The sequence below is a fragment of the Aulostomus chinensis genome, chromosome 22, assembly GCF_037954235.1.
Source record: "Aulostomus chinensis isolate RoL2024-O1b breed Wild chromosome 22, RoL_Achi_v1.0, whole genome shotgun sequence".
NCBI lineage: Eukaryota > Metazoa > Chordata > Actinopteri > Syngnathiformes > Aulostomidae > Aulostomus > Aulostomus chinensis.
The window spans coordinates 10,815,383-10,838,505 of record NC_141341.1 but is presented as its reverse complement, the minus strand read 5'-3'; the positions used below and the strand labels follow the sequence as shown (position 1 = coordinate 10,838,505).

The window sequence follows — 23,123 nt, the reverse complement described above, 5'->3', positions numbered from 1 at the left end:
GAGCTGTCTGCTCTCCAGTGGAAGTGATCCAGTCCCATCTGGTCTTTCTGTACTACTTCAACGTTAAATCTGACACGTGGCAAGAACAAAGGATGCAGTCTAGATTTTTCCTCTGCACTTGTGTTGTTGTTAATTTCAAGTGTCTGCACAAATTTTGAGTGACAGGGTGTGTTTTTTTTTTTTAAACATTTTTCATATTTATTTAACCTTCTTTTACGACCGCAGCTTCATTTTGGCGTGTATTAGTCTCATATGAGACCATTCGGGAGGCACTTGGAATGAAACTTTTTTCTGTTTGAAAAGATATTACGTTTATTGATGCTATCGCAAAAACAATTCAAATCATTTGAAAAGCCAGCCCTCAAAGTGACATTCAGACTGAACAAGAGTTAATGAGTTCTCAATCTCTGGTAGTGATCATATTTGCTGATGTGTTGGCAACCCATGACTTCAATAATGGATTGTTACAAAGTAGCCAGTCAACGATGAATTAATCCAGAAAATAATCGGAAGATGAACTGATAGTTGAGGGCGATAATCTACAGCTGCAGCAATAACTGGGACGCTGACGACATTTAAGAGCAGATTTGATATTTGATACATTTGTGTGTTTATCCGTCCATCCATTTTCTATACCGCTTATCCTGTTAAGGTGTAAGGCGGCGGGGGGGGGGGGGGGGTGAAGCCTATACCAGCTGACACTTGACGAGAGGCGGGGTTCACCCTGGATGGGCTGGCAGTTCTTGTATGTTTATGATGTTTGTAATTGCATTTCTGCAAATAATAAAGATAAGTCAGTTGTACAAATTAAAAGTTTTATTAGAAAATGATACAAACATGGACATTCATACTGTAGACGGAGCAAATGTGGACGAAAGGGGACTTCTTAAGCGAGGAAGCCCACTTTCAGTCGTTTCGACCCCAAACTCTCCTCCTGCTGCAACAACTTCATGAGCGGTGCATGGAGAGCTTTTCCGACACGTTTACCTGCCTGGAGAAAACAAAATATTGTAGTTCTCCCCTTTTTTTCAAACATGACTTATACATGTTCTTTTGACAAAGATTCGTTGCTAAGATTTACAAATCCCAGTTATGCGATATTCTGGCCGATTACTTTGCTTAGGATGTAGGAGCAGATTCTCCCAGATGAGCTCATAATTTCATTACTATTAATAAATCTGAAAAACTTGAACGTATGAACATTGTATTCTCTATAAAGGATGCAAAACAAATTTCCGATAAAAGATAAAAAAGAAAGGGCAAGAACCAGCGGAGGTAAGGAGGCCAGATGGCCGGGGACGAGGCTGCACTCACTTCTGTCATTTCAAAAATGCTCTCGGGGTCCAGGCTGCCTCCTCCCGTCTTCCTCACACAGGTGACGGTGCCCTTGTGTGTGACCGAGATGATGAGGCTGGCCACGGAGCAGGCCTTCTCCTGCAGAGTGGCGTCCACCACGTGCCTGTGGCCCACCTGTCGAAACACAGCTGACGTCAGAGAAGCGCCGCCGCCTGCCATTGGGTCGGGTGTCGGAGGGCGAACCTACCTTACACAAGGTGACAATGCAGGGAACGTTTTCCACATCGAGTCTCAAGCAGTCATACGGATCATCTGACAGCTCTATTTCCTTCCCTCCTTCCTCGTCACCTGATATGTGCACTTTGGGAATTCTGTTGGGAATCAAGAGGAACATTTATGCGCTTTCTACAAACTTCCTACAAGAATTCAGTCCTTTACCGCTCAAAGGCTGTTCAGTCATCCAATCACTCACTTGGTGCTGAAGAGAGCCGCCTTGATAGCGACCGACATGGCGTCGTACAGGTTTCCGTCACACTGTAGCAGCTGCGGAAACGCTTCAGAGTGAGTTTTCACCTCAAGACAAGTAGAACATACAGTAGCCATCCATGATATACTGCTACTATCCAGTATCCTGCTGCTACATATAGGAAAATCACACATTTGCACAAAATTTAAAGGCAATCTAGAATTGTTCCTGCAATATTTGAAGTGGACCAAAGCGGCAGACCGCGGCATCCGTAGCATGCCACGTTCCCTCACCAGAACATCCACGTACAGAACCCAGCAGTGTTCTCCAGCGCTGATACAGAGGCTCTTCAAGTCCACGCTACGTTTGTTGTTGAAGACTTTGTAGAGAGTGTTACTCAACTCCGTCCCCAGCTCCTCGCCTCCCCGCCCCTCAAATTCTGGGGTCGCATTGGCTGAACTGGCAAAGGAAAGAAAAAGGTAAGACAATAAACAAAACGAAGTGAAATCTCTCAGTTTAAATGTTTGGGACTGAAAGTCTAATTCTGATTTGATGTCAAGAAGAGGAATCGGTAAGGTCTTTTGGAGTTGCGTCTCACACAGCAGATGAGGCGGCAGCACCTCCTTGTGGCAGGGCATGAAAACACTTCAGCTGGAACTGTTCTGGCATCATTTTCTACTGTCGATCACTGCTTAAAATATGTCATTTTATTTTCAATTTGCGGGTTAAACTGAGCTGTTTTGGGGAGTAAATGACATCATATAACTTATATGTTATAAGAAGTATAACAATACACTAATATTTCTAACTTTGTATCACAATTATATTCTGATTAAGTACATTTCCTGGAAAATGAGTTGGGTCAAGGACCTCATTTATGAAGCCCAGATGTATTCTTATTTTTTAAGCACACTATTTATGACCTTCTGCCTGACATCTTATTTTAAAAATCTCATAGCTCACACAGATTTGCAAAAACTTGAATGTAACAAGACATGAACAACAAATGCGAGGAGTTATAAACAGCCATCAACACTGTTTCCTGTCTGTAAGATTAAATTGAGGGTGTTTGAAAAAAAAAAAATCCCAAGATGAAGAACGTTGTTACCAAATTAGCAGACAAGAATGTCTTATTCTGAAAAGCTTTGTTTGTGTCTGATGGTAAGTCAACATTTCAGGCTTTATAGTACTTACCAATCAACAAAGAACTCTAACTGGCCTTCATCTGGCACCGTGGGTCTTGGTTTTCCAATTTCAGCCTTGATCCCGACCAGAACTGCTGTGTGACCCTGAAACGAATCCAAACACAAGCTACGGTTCAGTTCACCCTCATTCATTCGCGCATTCATACATTTACTACTGACAGACTGATGTGGGACTGAGGGAGCGCTAACGTTCAGTGTCACCCTATACTTGAGTTAAACGGGGGTCGTTCTTACCAGAGTGACTTTAGCTGAGCCGTCTGTGTTGGACACCACGTCCGTCTCTATCTCCATGTGTCGGTAGTCCTCGCAGCCTCTCCCGTCCACCCGCAAACCATCCTGATGACGACAACGACCGCCAGACACCGTCAGCCCGCACACCTCATTAATAACTACTTTTTACAGCTAACAACTCATATTTACGCTCACTTACCCGAACGCCGTGTAAAATATAAACCTTTTCGGCTTCGCTGACTTGTACTGTTGCCATTTTCGCTGTCGCTTTTCTTCTACGACATCAAACCGGGACGCGTGGAGGTGCAGCTGGTTTGCTCACGCGGATGTCCCGTTCGAAGGTGTGTGCGTGTGTCAACATTACGACGGGGGTTACGCCCCGCCCAACCAGCGACGCTGCAGTTCCGCAAGGGTTCATTTACATCGAAATGTTATGTTACATGTTTTTGTTCAACAAACATTTTCGCAACCAGGGAATAAAACGTTGTGGCGACACCACATCAGATCTGAGGGTTTTCTAGGGCGAAATATGACGCATAGAATGGGATGTTTTGATCTGTTCTTTCGTGCCCGAAGTGTGGACTGTCAGGCAAGTGTGGTTCAATTACTAGAGAGAAATGTGAATTCAAATTTTTTTTTTAAATTGAAACGAGTAATAAAAACATATATGAAATGAAGCAATAAAATCAGTTCAGTTAAATGGACATTCAAATGACCAGTGTATTTTTGCCAGCTGTTTCATTTTCTTTAGCCATGAATTGAACAGATTTTAAGTTGAGTCTTTAGGTGCTCCTTCCAAAAATCTTTAAATAATCATAACTACTTAAGTAACTATTGGTTCACTGGTGATGGGGCAAAAATGCCCTACAAATGATGTATTAAACTCTACAAAAGTATTTGTCTTACTTGGTCAATAGTGCCACTGTTTTGGCTTATAAAATCTATTATATTTGTATTTAGAGCATAGCATCAAGGTTAATGATTTAAAAAAGGTTGTCTCTCTTTCTCTCGGATGTCAACCTTATGTAACTTTTCACAACCTTTTTAAAAAAAAAATATACTAATATATTGATTTAATTCAACTTTGAAAAAATAAACCAATGAGCAAACTACTTTCTCAAATATGACCAACTGCATGTGTTTTTTCTTTTCTTGTTGTTGATTTATTTGACATAGCCAGAGGATATGGATTTTATATCATAATTATGAGGAAAATGTGAAATTATAAATTCAACAGTAAGCTTATTTGATTGGTAAAACCCTGTGGGGACTAATGATGCGTGGGTGAAAGCGGCGCCTTCGAGACCTCGTCCAGGGCAAATCAAAAAGGTGAACGCAGGAGCGGGTATCAGACTTCCTGGTTGGCTCTGCGCTTTATTGTCCACTGCCTGCGGAGCTCTCTGGACCTGGCAGGGGAGGAAGTAACGACGTTGCTGGGCAAGCGCCAGGTGTAAAAGCCTCGGCCCCCCGGCTGTAGTTAGCTAATGAACAAGCTAATTAACACCAAACCGAGGCGAGAGTGAAAGCGGGAGTCGAGCCGCGGACGGCGGGGAGCCGCTGGCCGCACATCAGTGAGGTTAGCTGGGACTGCGCTAACAGGCGGAGCAGCGAAGGAGATTCTTTCACTTGGGCTTCTTTTAACTTCTCAAGGCTCGAAACGACTGAGAGAAAGACGAAAACAGGAGTGCAGGTAAGATGAGAACCAGATTAGATAACGTGTCGATTGCTATCTGCTGGAGATCCAGAAATCCTGGTCCAGCTGCTCTCACTTCCGAGTTGGCCGATGAGCCTCTCAGTTGAAGCCTGGGTACATTACAAACCTACCGTACCACAGTGAGTGTCTTACACTGTATTCATTATCAGATGAAAACAACCTGTATGTTTTCCATCTTCAGGTTGATCAGAGGTCAGTTTATCAAAGAAACAAACTCCCTAAAACTGGGCTGAAGGGCACCTCAGGAGGGTAGTGTTAGATTATAATGTCATGTTTTTTTTTGTATCTATAAAGTTGTCCGTGTTTTCATGCACAACCTCCTTATGCCTACCGTTTTGTTCTAAATATAAGATGACTCCTGTCCCCCCAGATGTCGTTCCAAGAAGTAAACAAAACAATGTCTTACACAGGGAAGAATACACGCAGAAAGACAGCAATAAAATATCTGGTATGCTTGACTTTGTATTGTAGGATAAGAAATCTAATATTATTATGTTTTGGTCAGACAAAACAAACAATTTGGTAACATCACTTTGAAGCCTGACACATTGTTCTGAGCATTTTTATGTACATTTTTATCAATAACTTCTAAGTCCAGCGAGGGTCAAAACAGAATTGGTACAAAGAAGAGAAATACACAACCCGAGATTCATTTCGCACGCGTGAACTGCATTTTTGTTTTATTGTTCCGAAGGGATGGGAAAGTTTTATTGGTCGGTGTGTAATGAAAGAGTTCAGATTGGCACTAGTTACCATGATGACATTAGTGATTATATGTATTCACATTATTACTTTCTTAAGCCCGCTTGTATTTGGCCAAATTGATTTAATAGTGAAGAGAAATCTCACCGGAGTGTTCGTGAACTGTTTAGTCTGCATCATCCACTCGCCTCTTGGGGCCGCATCACGTCTCATCCCAGAGCTGTGTGTCCACATTAGTTGCCACCATTACTCACCGCGGTCAAGCATTTTCTGTTGCATTCCAGCAGCACGGCGTTAAACATAAATCATTAATTGTCAAACGCACTGCTGTAAATCTGCCCCAATCACCTACTGTATCTAATCACATACACACACAAACACACACGCACACACACACACAAACACACACGCACACACACACAGAGTTTTCTCTGGGTTTGCACACGGTAACACCAGTGCATGATAACACACCCTCCCTCCTCTCTGTCGATGGTTGTTAACAATCCCTACTCATGCCCTTAGTTTCACTCCAGCTCTTTCATTACTTCTTCGTAGCAGCAGTTTCCTGTCTCGTCCAATCGTCTGCCGTTTTTCTGAAAATGCTTTTTTTTTTAGGCCCATCTGAGTGTCCTTTGTTTTTGTTTTTAACCGGAGTGAATAGTCAAAGCACTTCGAACAGCAGCCGGCCCTTACAAAGCTCCTGATGAAACCAGTTCAACTGGAGTTAGTTACTCCCACCGGTCACATCATCTTTGCTGGTAACTAAATGGTTAATCAACCTTAACCCAGCAGCACAGAACGTCTGTTTCACGTGTCGGTTTCCTGACATCTTGAAATGGACTTTTTTATTTGGTTCAATGACGAGCAAACACAAAATTGGGTTTTAAAGTGAATATGAAATGTGTTGATATTTCACCAGGGACTCTGCCAGTATTTCCAGGTGGGGGTTTGATCTGAAAAGAAATTATTCATATGAAATTCACTTTTTATGTATTTGTTTTTGTACATACTGGAAAACACATGTAAACATTCTGACTCATTAAAAAAAAAAAAAGGAAAATTTTTCTTTGTTTCCAACACATTTGGGAACAACATCATGCCTTTCAGTTTACTGCTTATTTGTTCATCAGCAGTTTAAATAGAAAATACTTCACTAGTGAAACTCATCGGATCAATAAAAAAATCCAATATTTGCAGATCCCAATGACATATCAATATTATCGCGCGTGCCGGTTATAACATGGAGGCTATGGAGGACGTCCACATTCTTCTTCTTGATATTATTTTACTGTATGTTTATGTTTACTGCGCATTGTCACCTTTTAACAAATCAGAAGAGCACACATCTCCAATCAAGGCTGCGTCATTTACCCCAATACGGAAATCAATAATTGAGAGTGTAAGAATCCGATGTGCGGTCACTATGAATTTTATTTAATGACAAACTAATAATAATATTTAACCCCCCCCCCCCCCAATTTGACTTTTAAAGAATTGTGAATAAATAAATGTAGCATTTTGCAACTGAAAGTACACATTCGTGGAAAATGGCATCATGGAGAGAGAGATTATTTCTGAATCAGATCTTTTAGTCATGTGAAGTTTCAGTCTACTAACTACGCTGTATCTGTCAGACGGACGTAGTGGAGTAGATGTATCAAAAGCAGTAGAATGAAGGTACGAGCGCCTTCAGTTGTCAGTGCTCGAACTCCAGCAGACTCACCAGACCTCCCCGGCAACCCGCTGCTGTATCAGGACAGTTATTTGACCGTTCTTCAATTTGATTGGCTGCTCGATCTACACATGACTGCAATGATTCTACGTAAACCAGGTCAAGATGCGACCAGAACAGCAGGTACGGTCGGCACATTTGTTCGATAGTCACCAATGATGCTAATTGTGCTTCTCTCCAACAAGGCGGAATAGTAAATCCATCAATAATCATATTCCACTGTCAAAGCTCTGGATAAACTGGATCCAGTCAAACGCGTAGTCCAACACGTGTGATTTATCCAGATACACGCACAGACAGATGAATGTTACGCACGTGTGGAATTCTGACCAAAAACCACAATATGGCAGTGGCACTATGTACAAGTTAAAATGAATCAAAAAAATCAAAAGCCGTAGCTTTTTTTTCCTATCCTTGGTGGGTGTGACAAGGAATGTTTGGGGTTTCTTCAAATGATCTTTTGTGACCCTGTAATGTATTTCACACAAACCTGTCGGAAGAACTCGTCATCTGTTATGTCGTCATGAAATCTGAACCCTGAATTTGGTCAGTCTTTAGGCCCTGGCCTTATCGTTTGCAAAAATTAAAAACGTACAACAACCTTTTTTTAAAAAAAAATCCCATTCAGCTCATTTGAGCAGCAGCTCATGAGAGCACTGGATAGGTGAGTCCCTCGAGAACGACCAAGCAGTTTCATTTCAAATGGATTTCAGCGAGTTCATTTTTTTCGGACTTTTTTTTTTTTGACCGGCCAAAGTCACATCGGCTCCGTCTCACAGCAGAGCTGGACTCACTCCTCGTTCCCCACTCAGGACAACCTTGTAGGCTGTTTTACGGAGGCATTGTTTTGCTTTGCTTATAAAAGCCACGTTGAAGGTGAATTACAGCCTGTAAATTCAGCAACACTCCCTGCAATCTGGATGGATTCTTGGCCGCTTGAGTTCAGATCAGTCACTGTTCCTGCGTCAGTTATTTCTTCCTGGGTTTAACCTCATTTGCTGATTGATGGCAATTTATTTGTCCCTCACTTCCTTTATTTTCTCTAGGCTTCTGTGAACAGTGTTAATCCATTTAGTGCCTCTTGATTGCTGAGGGAAAGAATTGCGCCTTTTGATATTCAAGTAATTTAGATAGGACACTTGTAGCTCAACTTTGAGGAGGACTGTGCTGCGAGGACGCAGTTTGTCCTCTTTCATGTCTCAGTATATCTATTAATCTCTGGACCTCTGATTGGGTGGAAAGGCTGAAGGTACCAGTTGCACTCGGAGGTAAAGTTCTCATCATTTTATGGCTTTTTACCATCCAAGAAATGAATCTACAGATGAATTGATAATGATAATAATCGTTGTAGCTCTGCACAATGACATATGCATCTCAAATCCCTCTCCTAATTCTCTCTTTCTCTCTCTTCCCACCATCTCTCTGCTCCCTCCTCTCGCTCCATCTGTCTCTCCTCCCAGTATGTGGTTGCAGCCGCGGGTGTTGTAGGATGAAGAGCCCGTCTCACCGCACCAGGGACATCGAGCGGCAAGCTGGCTACCTGAAGCCTGAACACTGCGCCCCTCCCCCGCCACGCACCGGCTCTGACACCATGTGGTTCATCCGCGACGGCTGCGGCATCGTGTGCGGCATCATCACCTGGCTCCTGGTCTTTTACGCCGAGTTTGTGGTGGTGTTCGTCATGCTGCTGCCTGCTAAGAATGTGGCCTACAGCCTCTTCAACGGTGTGATCTTTAACGGCTTGGCCTTCCTCGCCCTCGCCTCTCATGCCAGGGCGATGTGCACAGATCCGGTTAGTTGCTTGGATGCTGACGGGGGGGGCGTGTGTGAACAGATTGGTCCGATTGGTCGATATACAACAAAAATTACGGCACACAGATTGAAACGTATATGTCATTTCAGTAAATTGTTAAATTAGCCATGAATGAAATGCAAAAAGCAGAGCGAGGCAGCTTTGTGCAGCCATAGGCAACGTATCTGATTAAAATCAAGCAGCAGCACAAAACTTGTTTTTCTGGTTTTGTTTGTTTATGACCTAAAATCTCCTTTAATTGACAAGCCTACACAAAGTGACCTAAGTTAAAAAAAATATGTAACGTACAACCAAGAAACCATCTGAAAGATATGAAGGTGCATTACAATATAGACTGATGAGAAATACAAAGCCGTGAGTTAATTTGCCAACGCCTTCCCAAAAAAAAAGAAAAAAAAAGGTCACTTCTGACTCTTATAGCAAAAACTCCGTCACCCTCTCAGATGAGGAAACTTCCTTCTGCCTTCGTATCAGTTGCTCAGGCAGTTTAGCTCTGAATGAGTCAGTTGGGACGGTTGATGAACTTTTTTCGCCGAAATAATGAGTCTTATTCTGAAAGCAAATATGTAGACTGTTCATAAAGTAAACATTCGTTGCATTCCTAAAAATATGCCAGCTTCATTTAGCACCAGATGATATAGATGTGGAGTTTCAAAGCCATTTGATACATTTTTAGTTGTGTTAAAACCTTAGAGGATACAAATGCTTTTTTTTCCCCTTAACAAGCGGTTAAATGAATGTAAATCAAACTTAGAAAATATATGTGAAATCATAGGAACTACGATTATACGCCTTCTCTCTCTCTCTCTCTCTCTCTGTTTCCCTCTCGTTCACTAAGGGAGCTGTGCCAAAGGGGAACGCGACCAAAGAATTCATCGAAAGCCTCCAGCTCAAACCGGGACAGGTGGTCTACAAGTGTCCCAAGTGCTGCAGCATCAAGCCCGACAGAGCTCACCACTGCAGGTAAAGCACCCTGCACGTTTGCGTCACCTCTCAAGATTAAGGCGGGCGGTGAATTGATGTGACTTCCTCACTGGGGAATCTCCTCCTCTCCGATTGTTCTTGCTCTTGACTCCCCCGTGTGTGTTTTCCTTCCTTCTTTCTTTCTTTCTTTTTGTCGTAGAGCAGCCTTCCCTGGAGACTATACAGCTTGATAATAATGAGTTCCCTCTGTGGCAGCTCAGTGGTTTCTTGGGATCTTGAGGCATGAAAAAAGCAAAAACACTAATTAAATTGTAAAAGCCAATGAGTCATTCTATCTGAAAGACAAAGATGGTGTCAGTTTGAAATACACAAAGTTTTTTTTCTTTCTTTCTTTTTAAGCTACTGTTAATGCATTGAGTGAGTCACACTTTGGGGGTGTTTCAGATGACACGCTGAGATGTTACACTTGACTTTAATGACCCAAAAGGATAATATATGATAGAGCCAGCATGGAAGCGTTTTAAATATAGATTTCCCTGCGGACGGCGTATAAACGAAACACACTGGTAGATCGAGTTTCTGCTTTGACAGGTGATGATTTATGAGTTATTAGGCCTTTGTTGAACTGTCAGATAAATAAGTCCTCAGTGTAGACTCAACACACACTCCAGTCTTTACAATTGAGAGCCGTCTCTCCTCTTATCCGTCAGCCTCTGTGGTTTCCACTGGTGTGTGTGTGTGTGTGTGTGTGTGTGTGTGTGTGAGCACGCGTGCGCTGTGATATACTCGGGCAATATTAAATAAATATACTCCAGCAGGAATAGCAGTACCATAATGTGTCTATCTGTGTGTCCTCAGCGTGTGTAAACGCTGCATCAAAAAGATGGACCACCACTGTCCCTGGGTCAACAACTGTGTTGGAGAGAACAATCAGAAATACTTTGTGCTCTTCACAGTGAGTTTTCAACCATCATCATCATCATTATCATCATCATCATCATCCACTGCAAATACTTGCGTTGTGTTCTTGCATCATTTCATCTTTTCATTATTGACTCACATGAGACATCTAAATAAGTCCATCAGTTAAGGAATAAAAATGTATTTTAAAACGCTACTAAAAAAAAAAAAAAAAAGATTTTTTTTTTTTTTTTTTTACCGGCTGTTGAATTGGCCGGTTACATGTTGTTACAGTTAAATCTGCATGTCTTTTTTTTGTTTTTTTTTCCCCAGATGTACATTGCATTGATATCCTTCCATGCGCTGACAATGGTGGCCTTCCATTTTGTTTTCTGCTTTGAAGAAGACTGGACAAGTAAGTATTCTCCTGTAATATAGTGACATGGTTGCCAGAGGCTCATTGGTAAAATACGACGGATTCTTATTATCAAAGATTGAAGTTTCATTACAGCCGTTTCTGCATATTAACCCCCATGAAAGAAGCTACTGGCATTTGTTAATTTACCTCTGACATTACGAACAGTTTCGTTGAATATTTGAGTGTCTTTGAGTAAAGCAATAGCTGAACTTCATCATGTCCAAAAAAAAACCCAAACTATCTCTCCTGAGCTTGTTTTTAGATATGAATATATACTCAGATGAACTTGACACGTGTCCTCCTTCCCTGATCAGAGTGCAGTAACTTCTCTCCACCCGCCACCGTCATTCTCCTCATCCTCCTGTGCTTCGAGGGGCTTCTCTTCCTGATCTTCACAGCGGTCATGTTTGGGACTCAAGTCCACTCCATCTGTACCGACGAGACGGTCAGTAGACGATAACGCCAGCGGTCTGATGGTTGGCTGCAGGCTGCCAGGTGGTGTAGAGACGTAGTGGATCGGGGTGCTCGTATCTAGTAGTCATGACCTCTGCGCTGTAGGAGAGCTGCTAGTCTTCTGGCCAGGACTAGCTTCCCTGTCATTAGCAGCACAGCTCCTTAGCAGATACTTTGTGTCACCTTTAAGATGTTTGGAGTCAGCAACTGTCCATTTTTGATTTCAGTGTATTGACACTTCTCAGGAAACACTGATATACTTGGTACACATAGACAGTAGTGCAGTGAGTTGTGAACTCGATGAAATCCTCCTCTGACACTCTGACGGAAATAACAGCTCTAAACTACAAATTACAGTCAAACACTCCCACCGAGCTGGAATGAAGCTAGTGCACATAAATTCAGTTTTTAATTTAGAGAATAAGAAAACATAAATACGACTCGTTAGGGCATAGAGCAAATCTTAGCAATGGCAAGACTAACGGTGGCGTAGTTGTTATCAACGGTGAGGGGGGTTCAAATTGAATTGAAGATTCCTAAAATATGCTCTAACGCCAAAAGGTTAACTGTTGCAAATTCAAGTACAAACGTAAGCATGCTCCAGGTAGGATGAGATTAGAGCGTTTCCGCATCGTGCGTCCTCTCAAACACCCACCAGAATGACTCACTGTTATAATATTCTCTGCACAGATCATAGTTTCAGTCTGAAGAAGCCTGTTATTCTTTGCCGCGTGCGTACATGTGCGCGTGCACGCTGCTTCTGTGTGTCAGGAATAGCGGAATGAGTCACTTAAACCTGATTATTAAACATGCCTCATTTTGAACCCTTTTAAGTACTTGTTTTCAGCTCCACCACAAAATTAGATACCTTTTTTAGAAATGCCTTTTAATTAATTAATTTTTATTTAATTCAGTTAATAACATGTTGGTATGGAATTAATCTTTCTTAATCGCATGGATCAGTTTTGGCTGGGACAAGTATTTGAAACATTTAAATTCAACCAGATTTTGTTACATATGTGAATAGATTAGCAGATCAACTTTTAGAGGTCACAATTTTCTTTTTATTTCCTGCTAACTCGACACAGTTGAGGTGTGTTGCTGCCCTCTACTGGTGACTCACAGCACTACATTTGCAAACGAATTCCCCATGTTGGGGAAGGTTAATTAATTAAAAACAATCCTCTCCTTATCCTACTTATTATTGGCATCTCACTTTACATCAATATTGAAGACAACTCATGTGGACTCACACCTCTCCTGCCTGTGTTGTCTGATCCTCTCAGGGTATCGAGCAGCTTAAGAAGGAGGAGAGAAGATGGGCCAAAAAGTCCAAATGGATGAATATGAAGGTGGTATTCGGCCACCCGTTCTCGATAGCGTGGTTGAACCCCTTTGCGACCCCCGATCACGGCAAGGCCGACGTATACCAGTACATAGTGTGAGAGCTCTGCTGCTGTGGACACAGACTGATCAATCCTGGTCCGTCCTCCCTTTGGCTGGACCTCCTTGAGCATGAACTCCTCTTAACCACTTCTACATTTTCCCTCATTTATAAATAATTGATATTTCGGGGTGTTCTCTTCGTAAGCTATTGTTAAGTCATGTTTATTTTAAAGAAAGCATTTTCTGCATCATGTTGTTCCTCCCTTGGTGCTGCTGACCAGCATTAGTAAGGAGTAGCTGTACAAAAAATAAAGAAAGGAAAAAGAGCAGTGAGAACTCGACATGAATTACTGAGACTGAGCGCCGGTTTGTCCGCCGGCCGTGTGTCTGATCATTTCCTGCTTCCAAGACTAAACAATGTGAACTGAAATCCACTAAGAAAAGTCCGGGTGCCAAGACGGTCACCTGGTTTTGTCTTCCTATAAACTTCGAGACACTGTCACCTCCTAATTTGCTGTATTTGTTGTCGCTGCAGTAGTGATTCCCTGAATGCTGTTGATTTGCCTTAGAACTTACAAATGAACGGAGGCAACAGTGGAACTTTCTTGTCATTCAGCCTTAATGTGACAGCCAGGGTGAGATCCGCTAACACCGTGATGTTTGCTTTATCCTCTCATGCCTGAGAGGTGGATTTATTTTGGTTATCAAAGGGATGTACTTTAGAAGTATATTTTATGAAATATTCTTTTGATGGACTTGATTGTCAGCGTAAAGTAAACACCACTTAATCAGCACCACTTTCTTTTTTTTCCCCCTTGTTTGTTTGTTTTACGTATAAAAAAGTTGGATTAGGTTTGTCTGTCGTCCTGCATGGACATCAGTAAAGTTCCTTCCCTGAAGTTAGAATCTTTAAAGGAAATATGCCAAGTTTTTGGAAAATATGCTAATTTGTTGTCCCTGCCAGAGCCAAACAAGATAGATACATCTGTGTGTTCAGTAGGGAGCTTAGACCCCCATAGACCGGCTAAACGCTAGTTAGCTTAGCACAGTGAATGCTTGTGAATGGGCTATGCATTTTACCTCTGTCAAAAGTAAACACACTTCTTCTCCAAAAGAGAAGAAGTGTAGTTATGTATAATATTTGCTATGAAATGAAAATTTAAAATTGGAAAAAATTCTAATTTTAGAATCCAGTTCATAGTTGGAACTACTTTCCTTGACTGGGTGCAGTGATTTTATGCCGCATATCAAAACTTCAGCCAACAAATCCAAATGTTTGTGATGATACCCTGCCTGCTCACTACCATTCGTTATGCTAAGCTAACTAGCAGCCAGCAGGTCTCTGGGTCTCAGCTCCCTAATCCACACACGAGAGAGAAGGGTGTCTGTCTTCTTGTCTGGCTCTGGGGAGGACGGCTAATAACGGTATTTCCCTTTTAGATCGCACTTGTGGTGGATTTTGCAACGATGAACAACCGCACACAGTAAAAATTCACCTTGCTGAAGAGTTTGGGACTATTCACCATAGCTGCTGCTGCTCGTTCTGTTACACCCTGCAATATCTAAATCCATCTGCTTTCAGACAATGCTGTAAACAGACATATTTGTGGAACAATCGGGAGTTGCACTAAGAGCGACTGATCCATAATAAAAACCACCTCACAGCTTCACCGGTTTAATTCTTTTGGTGTGAAGCTGCAGCAATAAAAAAAATGCTGGGTTTGCAGTTTGATAAAACTCTAAAGGAGAATGAACGGTAAAATAAGAGGCTGCTAACAACCAAAACTTCACACTGGCTGGTTTACATGCATTGTATCCTGGTGTATTGTTACACAATTTGAATGCAGAAAGGAAATGTTAAACTACTAAACAAACACAAATCAATGTCTGCAGAGTTTATATTCAGTGAATGGCTGGGGGGGGGGGGTGTAATTTTATGGATTGACAATTTTAAATTCCCACATTTGGCACTCGAAGTTAAATAAAGTTCGAATTCCATGCGGTCGGACAGCTCGGACAATACAGACAGAATAAGAATCCGGCAGGCAGTTTATCCCGAGTCCATAAATTGTTTGAAACTTGTGTGCTGTTAATTTAGCTGAACATTTTGTTGATAGCCATCTCACCACCAGTCACCAGTGTCAATGCAAAGTCAAGGAATAGAGCAATACACATTGTTGCAAAGTCACCGCTCCCCCCAAAGTGTAATTCACTGTATAACTGAAGGAATTTGTTGGTGGATAATCCAGTTAGTCGTAGACTGTAGTTATTAGCACGGCTGGATGGGAGACAAAGATGTCACAGGATAGTGTTGATTAATATTTAGGCTGGTGGAAAAAGGAAGAAAAAAAAATCCACTGAGGCCAGAAATAAAACTCGAGAAATTAACATTGTTCGGTGTAAACAGAGGAGTTTTTTCTGTGTATTGACTGACTATTCCATGCTTCTGATGTAAAAACTGCCTTTGTTCTAATGTGATGAAAAGCCTTACTGTTGTTAAAACGATGGGATATGTTGCCAAATCGAATGCGTTGAATTGACGTCCAGGTGAATCATCCAGTAGGTGATTGTGGTCACAGACATTTTTGCAAATTCGTTTTTTTTTTTTTTTTCTTTTTAAATTCAAAATTTTAAGGCTGCACGGACATGCAGTTTGCTATCCAGTTTACGCACACAGAACACCAGCTTTCTTATCTTTTTTCTTCAATTGTTCAATAAGTTGTGTGGTCAAGTATGAATACTACTTTTAGTACTTTATGTTGGCCACATAATATTTTTTATTGTTGACTTTGTTTAAAGAGGAATGAAATAAACCTGTACGTAAATGTGAAAATTGTATCTATGTTTTGTGTGTGTGTGTGTGTGTGTGTGTGTTGTTTGGCAAGTCGTTTTTTTGACTATCAAAAAGTCTGATCTTTGACACTTCAACATTCAACAAAAAAGTCAACTTGTAAAAACCTGTCATGTAATAACAGTAAAATATAATCATTTTTCAGTAAAGTGCCATAAAATATTTATTACAGTGGCAACTTTTCATAATAAAAAAGTAGAAGCGAATGCATCATAATTGCCTTTAAACTACTGATTTGAGCATTTGTTTTTTAAAATGGCAATATACAGTATGTTTGTGGAGTTAGCAGGTCTAAGTTCTACTGATGCTGTGATAAGAAATGCCAAACACAAAACATTCAGTCCTTCAGCGGAAAAAATACTTTCTACTCTTTGAACTGCAAGAATTCCCAACAAATGTGGCCACATATATCTAGAAATGACACCTGTGTACTTTTACCTCCCAACTTTATAGATTTTTCTTATGAGCAAAATCTCCTAAACGTCAAAAACAAACTCCTAACCCTTAAAAAAAAAAAATTCCCATGAATTCATTTTTATGTCATCATCCCAATGTTAACATTCCTGAAGTATCACAATCATTGCAGTTCCATGTCTCTCTCTTTAACCAGATGCTGACGAGCTCAAGGTCAACACTGCATCCGTTATTAAGAAGACACGGCCGCGTTTCTTTCCCCAGGTTGTAGTTTCTGATTGTGCTTTACGTCTGATTGGATGTGAACGCAGAATGACTCAGAGGAGCGATTCTGTTTGAAGTGTAAAAAAAACAACATACTGTACGTCTCCCTGCAGGCAGCGATATGAGCGACGGAGACGAGAAATTAGTTTGTCAGATGAGATGTTTATTTCATAATTCAACAGTGTTTGTTCTCTCACTGGAGATGACAATTTACACATCTTTTTAAAGTGTTTCCTATCAACGGAGTACTATTTACACTTTTACAAATGCTTGTTTCACATTATCTCTAAGACACATGATGAATGATTCACATCAGAGCGAGCGCGTGCGTGCGTCTCCCTCAGGTCGCGCTGTCTGGATTCATAAGGGCTGTGATGCTGCTACGCGTTTGGGTTTAAATAGTGTTAAAAGTTGTGTGAGGTGACTAATCCATCCATCTTTGAAAGTAGAGATGTTTCATTCTGTTATTTTTGAGCTTCCATTTTTGGAGAAAATATCCCCCCCCTCTAAGAAGCTCTACTACCTTGATACACCAACAAAACTTTATGAATTCAGAGGTCCTGATACATTTCTTGCAGTCAGCACAATAACTTTGTCAGGTCAAGGACACATTTGATTGGTCTTCTAATCTCTTTATGTGCACACAGATATAAATACACCGCATCCAGGGCCATGCTGCATTCACAGAGCCGTAAATGTCTGACTGGTTATATTACAGTGAGAGGAGGTTCACAGGTAGATGGTCTACCCTCATATCGTATCATGCTGGAGAAAGCAGACAATTTTCCAGATCAAAAGCAGCGATCATAGATATTTCAGGTAAGTGACAAGAATAGCAAGGCATTTTGGGAAATGCGCTCATTCTGTTTTGAAGAGTTCGATGATAGGAGAGAAAACAAGAGAGAAGCAGCTGGTTGGGCCCGTGGTCAGGTATCAAAACACCGGTACCTCTTGTGAGATGACTTTCAAGTGAACCTTCACCCAAAAAGTGTAATAGTGCCTGTCAAATAGTCGCACTTGTGTGTTTTGAATTAACAACAAAAATCGGCTAAATTCTTTTTAAAATAAACAGCGCGTTCCCGGTAGAGCACAACCGTGAACAAGTTCAAGTGAATGCTAAACTGGAAGCGGTATTTTGTTGAATTTTAGCTCGAATCGAAGTGTTCGTGGAGTGCTGAGTGCACACGAATGCGTTTGGTTTTTGCTGTAATTTCTGGTCATAGGCTTCAAGCTAACAATATTATGTGTGTTTTTTTTTCTGCATTCTAGAGTCACCAGGAAGTCATCCAGGGGGGAAAACTTCCAGACACGTAGCTGTGAGTACTTGAAAGGAAACTACACTTTTTTGAGTGAAGTATCACTTTAACATTTGATATGTAGGATGTTTAATGACAATTAGCTATTTCACCAGAGATTATGTGCCAGACTTTTTGTTGTCAGGGAACCAGAGGAGACCTGGCAAAGAACAAGTCATACGTACAAATCCGGTAAAACCAAAACTAAATGATTTTATTCCTGGTTCATTAGTGAGCTGGTAAATGGAGCCTGTTTCTCCCTGTTTCCAGTCTTGACCCCGAGCGAGGGGCCTCCTCATCTAACGCTCGATAGGAAAGCAAATAATCTAAGTTCCTAGAATACTAAACCATTCCTGTACGTAATCCCAGGTTCAAAAAAGTCACAGTTGATGCGTGAGAAGAATCCTGCATATGAAACATCACTCAGCCAGCCTTGTAATACGAGAGCTGCATAATCACATTATCACTGCAGTCACATTAATAGGGATGCATGTAAATCACATGATACAAAACCTGCACAGCAGCAGCTGGAAGGACTTCTGATACATTTGTGCATCGCCGCTGAGGGATTAACGGACGGTTATCATAGCTACCGTTAAGCATTCGTATTATGATATGTATCCAAACAAGTGTGATCCTAAAATACCTCTCAATAAAGGCAAATCCTGTGTATACTGCAGTGTACTTTGTGGAACAGAAGTGTCCCTCTAAGTAGCATGTATTGCAATTTTTTTTTTCATGCTTCATTATTAATACTCAAATCCCCCTCGCTTTTACACACAAATTGTTATTGCACTCTCGCTGACAACTTCAGGGATGTAGAGGGAAGCTTTTATGAAGCCAGGTAACCCGAGGGATGACGGATTTATATTCATGATGTTCGACGCAATAATTAAGAGATTGAAAGTGCAGGGAACCCAAAGCTCAACGGGCCACGTGGTGTCTCAGATGCTGGAGAGACGGTCTAGCCACTGAAGATTTATTAAAATAAAGCAGCTGACAGGGACGCCACTCCGGTGCGAACTGAAGATGCTTTGGTGTGAGCTGAGACCTTGGTAGGAACATGCACACGTCTACTGTGGAATGAAAACAAAATCAGCTGCCTCTGAATCACAACATGTGACATGCTCATACCTTTTGAGGTTCAAGCTATTAAGAAAGGCGAATTTAAACAGGAAAAAAACAACAAAAACAAACTCCGGGCAGGCACAAAGGGGCGAGCCTTTCAGCGCTACATTTGGGTTATTACTTCTGAAAATACGACTACACTTCTTGAGCTAAGTGCTTACTTTAAAACGTCTTCTTGACGCATGCACAAGATGCCATGTCAGTGTTGGATGTTTACAGTGAGTGTCGTAGAAACTTAAGGAAATGCGAGAAAAGCTTTGGTGATCCGACTGCTGGAACCCACAGGCTGATCAGTGGTGGCGTTGCTCACATGGGTCGATGTTCTCATCCCTCGTGAACAAAACATCTCCAATTCTATTCATCTTGTGTGTTGTGTTGCTACATTTAAAGCAATAGTCTGATATTTTTGGGAGCAGGAGACAGTTAGCTTAACTTAGCATTAGAACTGGAAATGCATGACCACCCGTGTCGCGCCAGCCAGTCAGTGCGTTTGCATAATGTTAAAAAAGATGAATTATTGTTCTGTATTGTGTTCGCCCGACTAAACCTGACTTTTAAAATGCATATCAACTGACTGAAATCTTACTTATACTTAATTATAAATAATTTGACTGGGAATCAAATAAATGCAGCATGTAAGTTCTTAACTCAGGCGCTAAGCCACCTGCTGTTCTACAGATGTTCTGTAGGTCCCGTTGTCGTGTCAATTTCTCATCTAACACTTTGGACGGAAGCAAATATGCATAATTTCCCATTATATCAGACAATTCCTTTTTTTCCCCCACCCTTAATTTGTTAGCTCACAAGTTGTGCTCTTGTTGGCTAAAAGGTTCACCCCAGAGAGTAGCAATAAAGCTAATATAATTTTTGCTTGTTTTAGAATATTCGAGAAGCTAGAGCCAGGTAGCCATTAGCTTGTCTCCGCTTGCTGGACTGTAGCTGTGAAATGGCTGAAGGAAAGCATCTCCTCTGATTTTAAAGCTTGGAGCTGGAACAAATAAAAATATAATTCTTAAAAGCATTATTAAAAATTAAAACAGGAGACAAATCCTGCGGCTAGAGTAAATAATTTGGATGATTTGGGATCAGGCATCATCAGTTTCTCTTGTTTCTCTGTTCTGAGATGTCTTTATTATCGGTGAGATGAAATATCCGAGGAGATGCCAATCAAAACAAATCACATACCACAGCCGGATGGAGTCGGGCTGAACTGAGCTTGCGGAGACAAGACACATTATTCGTCTTTCTTGTTAACGACGTTCTGCTGTTCATCCTGTGGAGAAACCCTCTGCAGAACCAGCAGACCAGAGAAGGTGAGGGAGATCCCAACCCACCACAGCGTTATCTGGGCTTCACCGAAGATCAGCTGGCCCAGGAAAGCCTCCGGAGAAAAGGGAAGAAAAAAAAAGGTTTCTTTAGTCTCAGTAGGTGTTCTGGATTCCGCTGCATGATTCTGAGATTTTACTACATTACAAGCTGCACTTTAAGAATGTCAGACAGTCAAACTAAATGAGTTATCGAGAAAAGACTCCAACCACCTTCTGAAAGAAAGCTGCTCATTCAAGAAATTAAATTACACTGGACTGAAGTGCGGTGGGACGTACTCTGCTCTAAGTGCTCGCGTAAGATGAGCTGCGCTACTTACGGAAGATATGAAGTTGGAGGCGGTGGTGGTCACAGTGGTCCGGGTGGAGGAGGAGGAGTACCTGAGCGCTTTAGCAAGGAAGGTCCACATCACAGCATTGCAGGTGAAGAGCAGCCCGCCGCACAGCAGCCTCAGAGGAATATGGAGCTGAAACATTAAAGGAGACTTTAGATCTGTAAACTGAAACAAACCCATCGATGGGATATCAGCCCCAACCAATCATCCCGACGTATCACAGCTGAGTAAACGTGTCACCTGGTCGGATGTGCTGTGTGTGTGCGATATTGTTCCACAGTCCCAAGGCTCAAGTCTTCAAAGCGGAGTGGGCCAAAGTGGGGCCTGAGGGCTGAATTCAGGCCAATTAAAGTTTGACGCGGCCGGCCAGATGTGAAATAAGTAAATGAAATAGTAGGAATAATAATTTTATGATAAAAATATAAAATGATGTATTACTGGTTAATGCTGTTTCGTTTGCCACAGTAAATGCGCAGTACATTAAATAAGGTCACAAAAATGAAGGGCTGTTGTCTTGCTCTTTAAATATGTATGATCCCTAAATAATTCATTCTTTTTTCATAATGCGATCAGGCGGCAGAGGGACACTTTGTGTAGGACCTCAGTAAAATGAAGGGGCAGAGGAAAAACAACTGAACAATAAAATATGAGTGTAAATCTGGCCCAGTGCCACCCCGTTTAATTTGAGATTTGAATCTTCCGAAGGGGGTAAAAAAAAAGTTTGAGCACCACTGCCTCAAGGTTAAGGTTAAATAAAGTCTCAAAATCTTCAGATCTCAGACTGGAGTCCACATCTCTGGTTAATAATCACCAAAAACGCTTGCATTCATCACCATCATTTTTCATCTCAAACTTCAAGAGCCCCCCCCCCCCCCCCCCCCCCAGGTTGCATTTTACTGTACTGGGTTCCTGTTACATCGTCTGTGGCCAGATGAGACCTAAGAGGCTGCATGGTAACCTCGCGGTGCATATTAACATCCTTCCCACTTTATCGCTATCTTGATGATGGGTCACCGTGTTTCAAGACATCCAGAGACCTCAGGCAGCACATGCTCCCCTCTGACAGGGGTGTGAGAGAGCGTGAAGGTCAAAGAAGAAATCGCTTGAGAACCCACAAAACAACGCGATAGCACGTCCGTACGAGCTGCAATGTCATTCTGCACGCGGATACGGCACGAGAGATGCTGCACGGGCTCCCTCGTGATGCTACTGATGCTTAGGGAGTCAGAGAAGAGATGAAGACCCCCCCCCCCCCCCCCCACACACACACACCACCTACTCCACCCCTGAATTACCCTGCATTGTTCCCACACCTCCTCCTCAGCGTGCCTCACCCGGTCACAGGCGGTAGTTTCGTCCGCTTGTCTGAATTTCCGCTGCTCGCCCCACGTCCGGAGTCCAGTCTCGCAGACTCCCTTCAGGTAGTCGGCTCCAAGGGACAGTTTGGCCGTTGACGACGCCACGGCCCCCAGGAAACCCGCCAGCAGTGCATAGAAAACTCCGGGGAACATCTTGGAGGTGACAGACGAGAGACATCATGTCCTACTCCATCTTTACATGTCTCCTCCTGCTTGAGCTGCCTGCCTGCGTGGTTGTGTGTGCGTGTGTGTGTGTGTGCGTGTGTGTGTGTGTCCCCGCAGTTTGGCTGCACGTCCTCCAGACGGCCGTTAGGGGGCAGTCACACAGCACACGGTCGCACCAGAGCAGCAGGCAGTGGTTGGGCTAAAAATAGCCAAGTGGCGCTGTGGGAATTGTAGTTTCATAATTCACAACGTTGACTGATTAACTTTTGAGCATTTAACAAAATACTTGAATTATAATAGATAGCATTATAAAATACAATTATGGATGTAATTTGATTCCAACACTCTTAAAACGCTCTTCATTTGAAAACCCATCACGCTGTGGTGATGTCATTGCTCTTCTTCTCTGCTATTTATACACGTTGGAGGATGCTAATGTGATGTCCTTGAATGCTGGTGGAAAGCATCAGCTCAGGTAAAGTGCAACTCCACTTGATCCAGACAGCTTGAAGCATAGGGACGGGCCCCTGCACCCTTCTGCATACTGATGAGCTGCACTGTAGAGGCTCATTACGTTAAAACATGCTCGTAGAATGGTGCAGGGAAAGTGTGTGTAAGTGTGTGTGTGTCTGTGTGTGTGGGGGGGCAGTTGCTGGATGTTGCACCCACATACTCTGATCCCCATTCACGCTCCTCAGTGACCTTTACAGAGAGATGACAAGACTGTCAAAGAGGTGGAACCAAGACT

At 42.2% G+C, this 23,123-nt stretch overlaps 3 protein-coding genes across 4 annotated transcripts; 1 reads left to right on the top strand and 2 right to left on the bottom strand.

Annotated features, from left to right (window-relative positions):
• Positions 1 to 789: 789 nt before the first annotated feature.
• On the bottom strand, positions 790 to 6,031 carry exosc7 (exosome component 7). Of its 2 annotated transcripts, none has more exons than XM_086192489.1 (8): positions 5,762 to 6,031; positions 3,202 to 3,303; positions 2,957 to 3,051; positions 2,056 to 2,221; positions 1,769 to 1,839; positions 1,544 to 1,667; positions 1,315 to 1,470; positions 790 to 991 (listed from the first exon to the last, which is right to left on the bottom strand). In XM_086192489.1, the coding sequence occupies exons 1-8, from the start codon at positions 5,846 to 5,848 to the stop codon at positions 887 to 889; spliced, it is 906 nt and encodes a 301-aa protein (XP_086048615.1). In that variant the 5' UTR covers positions 5,849 to 6,031; the 3' UTR covers positions 790 to 886. The 2 variants fall into 2 exon arrangements, with proteins under 2 accessions (XP_086048615.1, XP_086048616.1); XM_086192490.1 differs by lacking the exon at positions 5,762 to 6,031 and adding an exon at positions 3,398 to 3,553 and having other exon boundaries at positions 792 to 991.
• Positions 4,422 to 14,037, top strand: zdhhc3b (zDHHC palmitoyltransferase 3b). The gene is made up of 7 exons (XM_086192491.1): positions 4,422 to 4,888; positions 8,807 to 9,138; positions 9,998 to 10,122; positions 10,942 to 11,038; positions 11,317 to 11,398; positions 11,716 to 11,846; positions 13,141 to 14,037. Exons 2-7 carry the CDS (start codon positions 8,836 to 8,838, stop codon positions 13,297 to 13,299), a joined length of 897 nt encoding a protein of 298 aa, XP_086048617.1. The 5' UTR covers positions 4,422 to 4,888; positions 8,807 to 8,835; the 3' UTR covers positions 13,300 to 14,037.
• Positions 14,038 to 16,318: 2,281 nt separating this feature from the next.
• tmem42b (transmembrane protein 42b) lies at positions 16,319 to 22,401 on the bottom strand. The gene is made up of 3 exons (XM_086192492.1): positions 22,187 to 22,401; positions 20,838 to 20,984; positions 16,319 to 20,573 (listed from the first exon to the last, which is right to left on the bottom strand). The coding sequence occupies exons 1-3, from the start codon at positions 22,361 to 22,363 to the stop codon at positions 20,427 to 20,429; spliced, it is 471 nt and encodes a 156-aa protein (XP_086048618.1). The 5' UTR covers positions 22,364 to 22,401; the 3' UTR covers positions 16,319 to 20,426.
• Between the last annotated feature and the right edge of the window lie 722 nt (positions 22,402 to 23,123).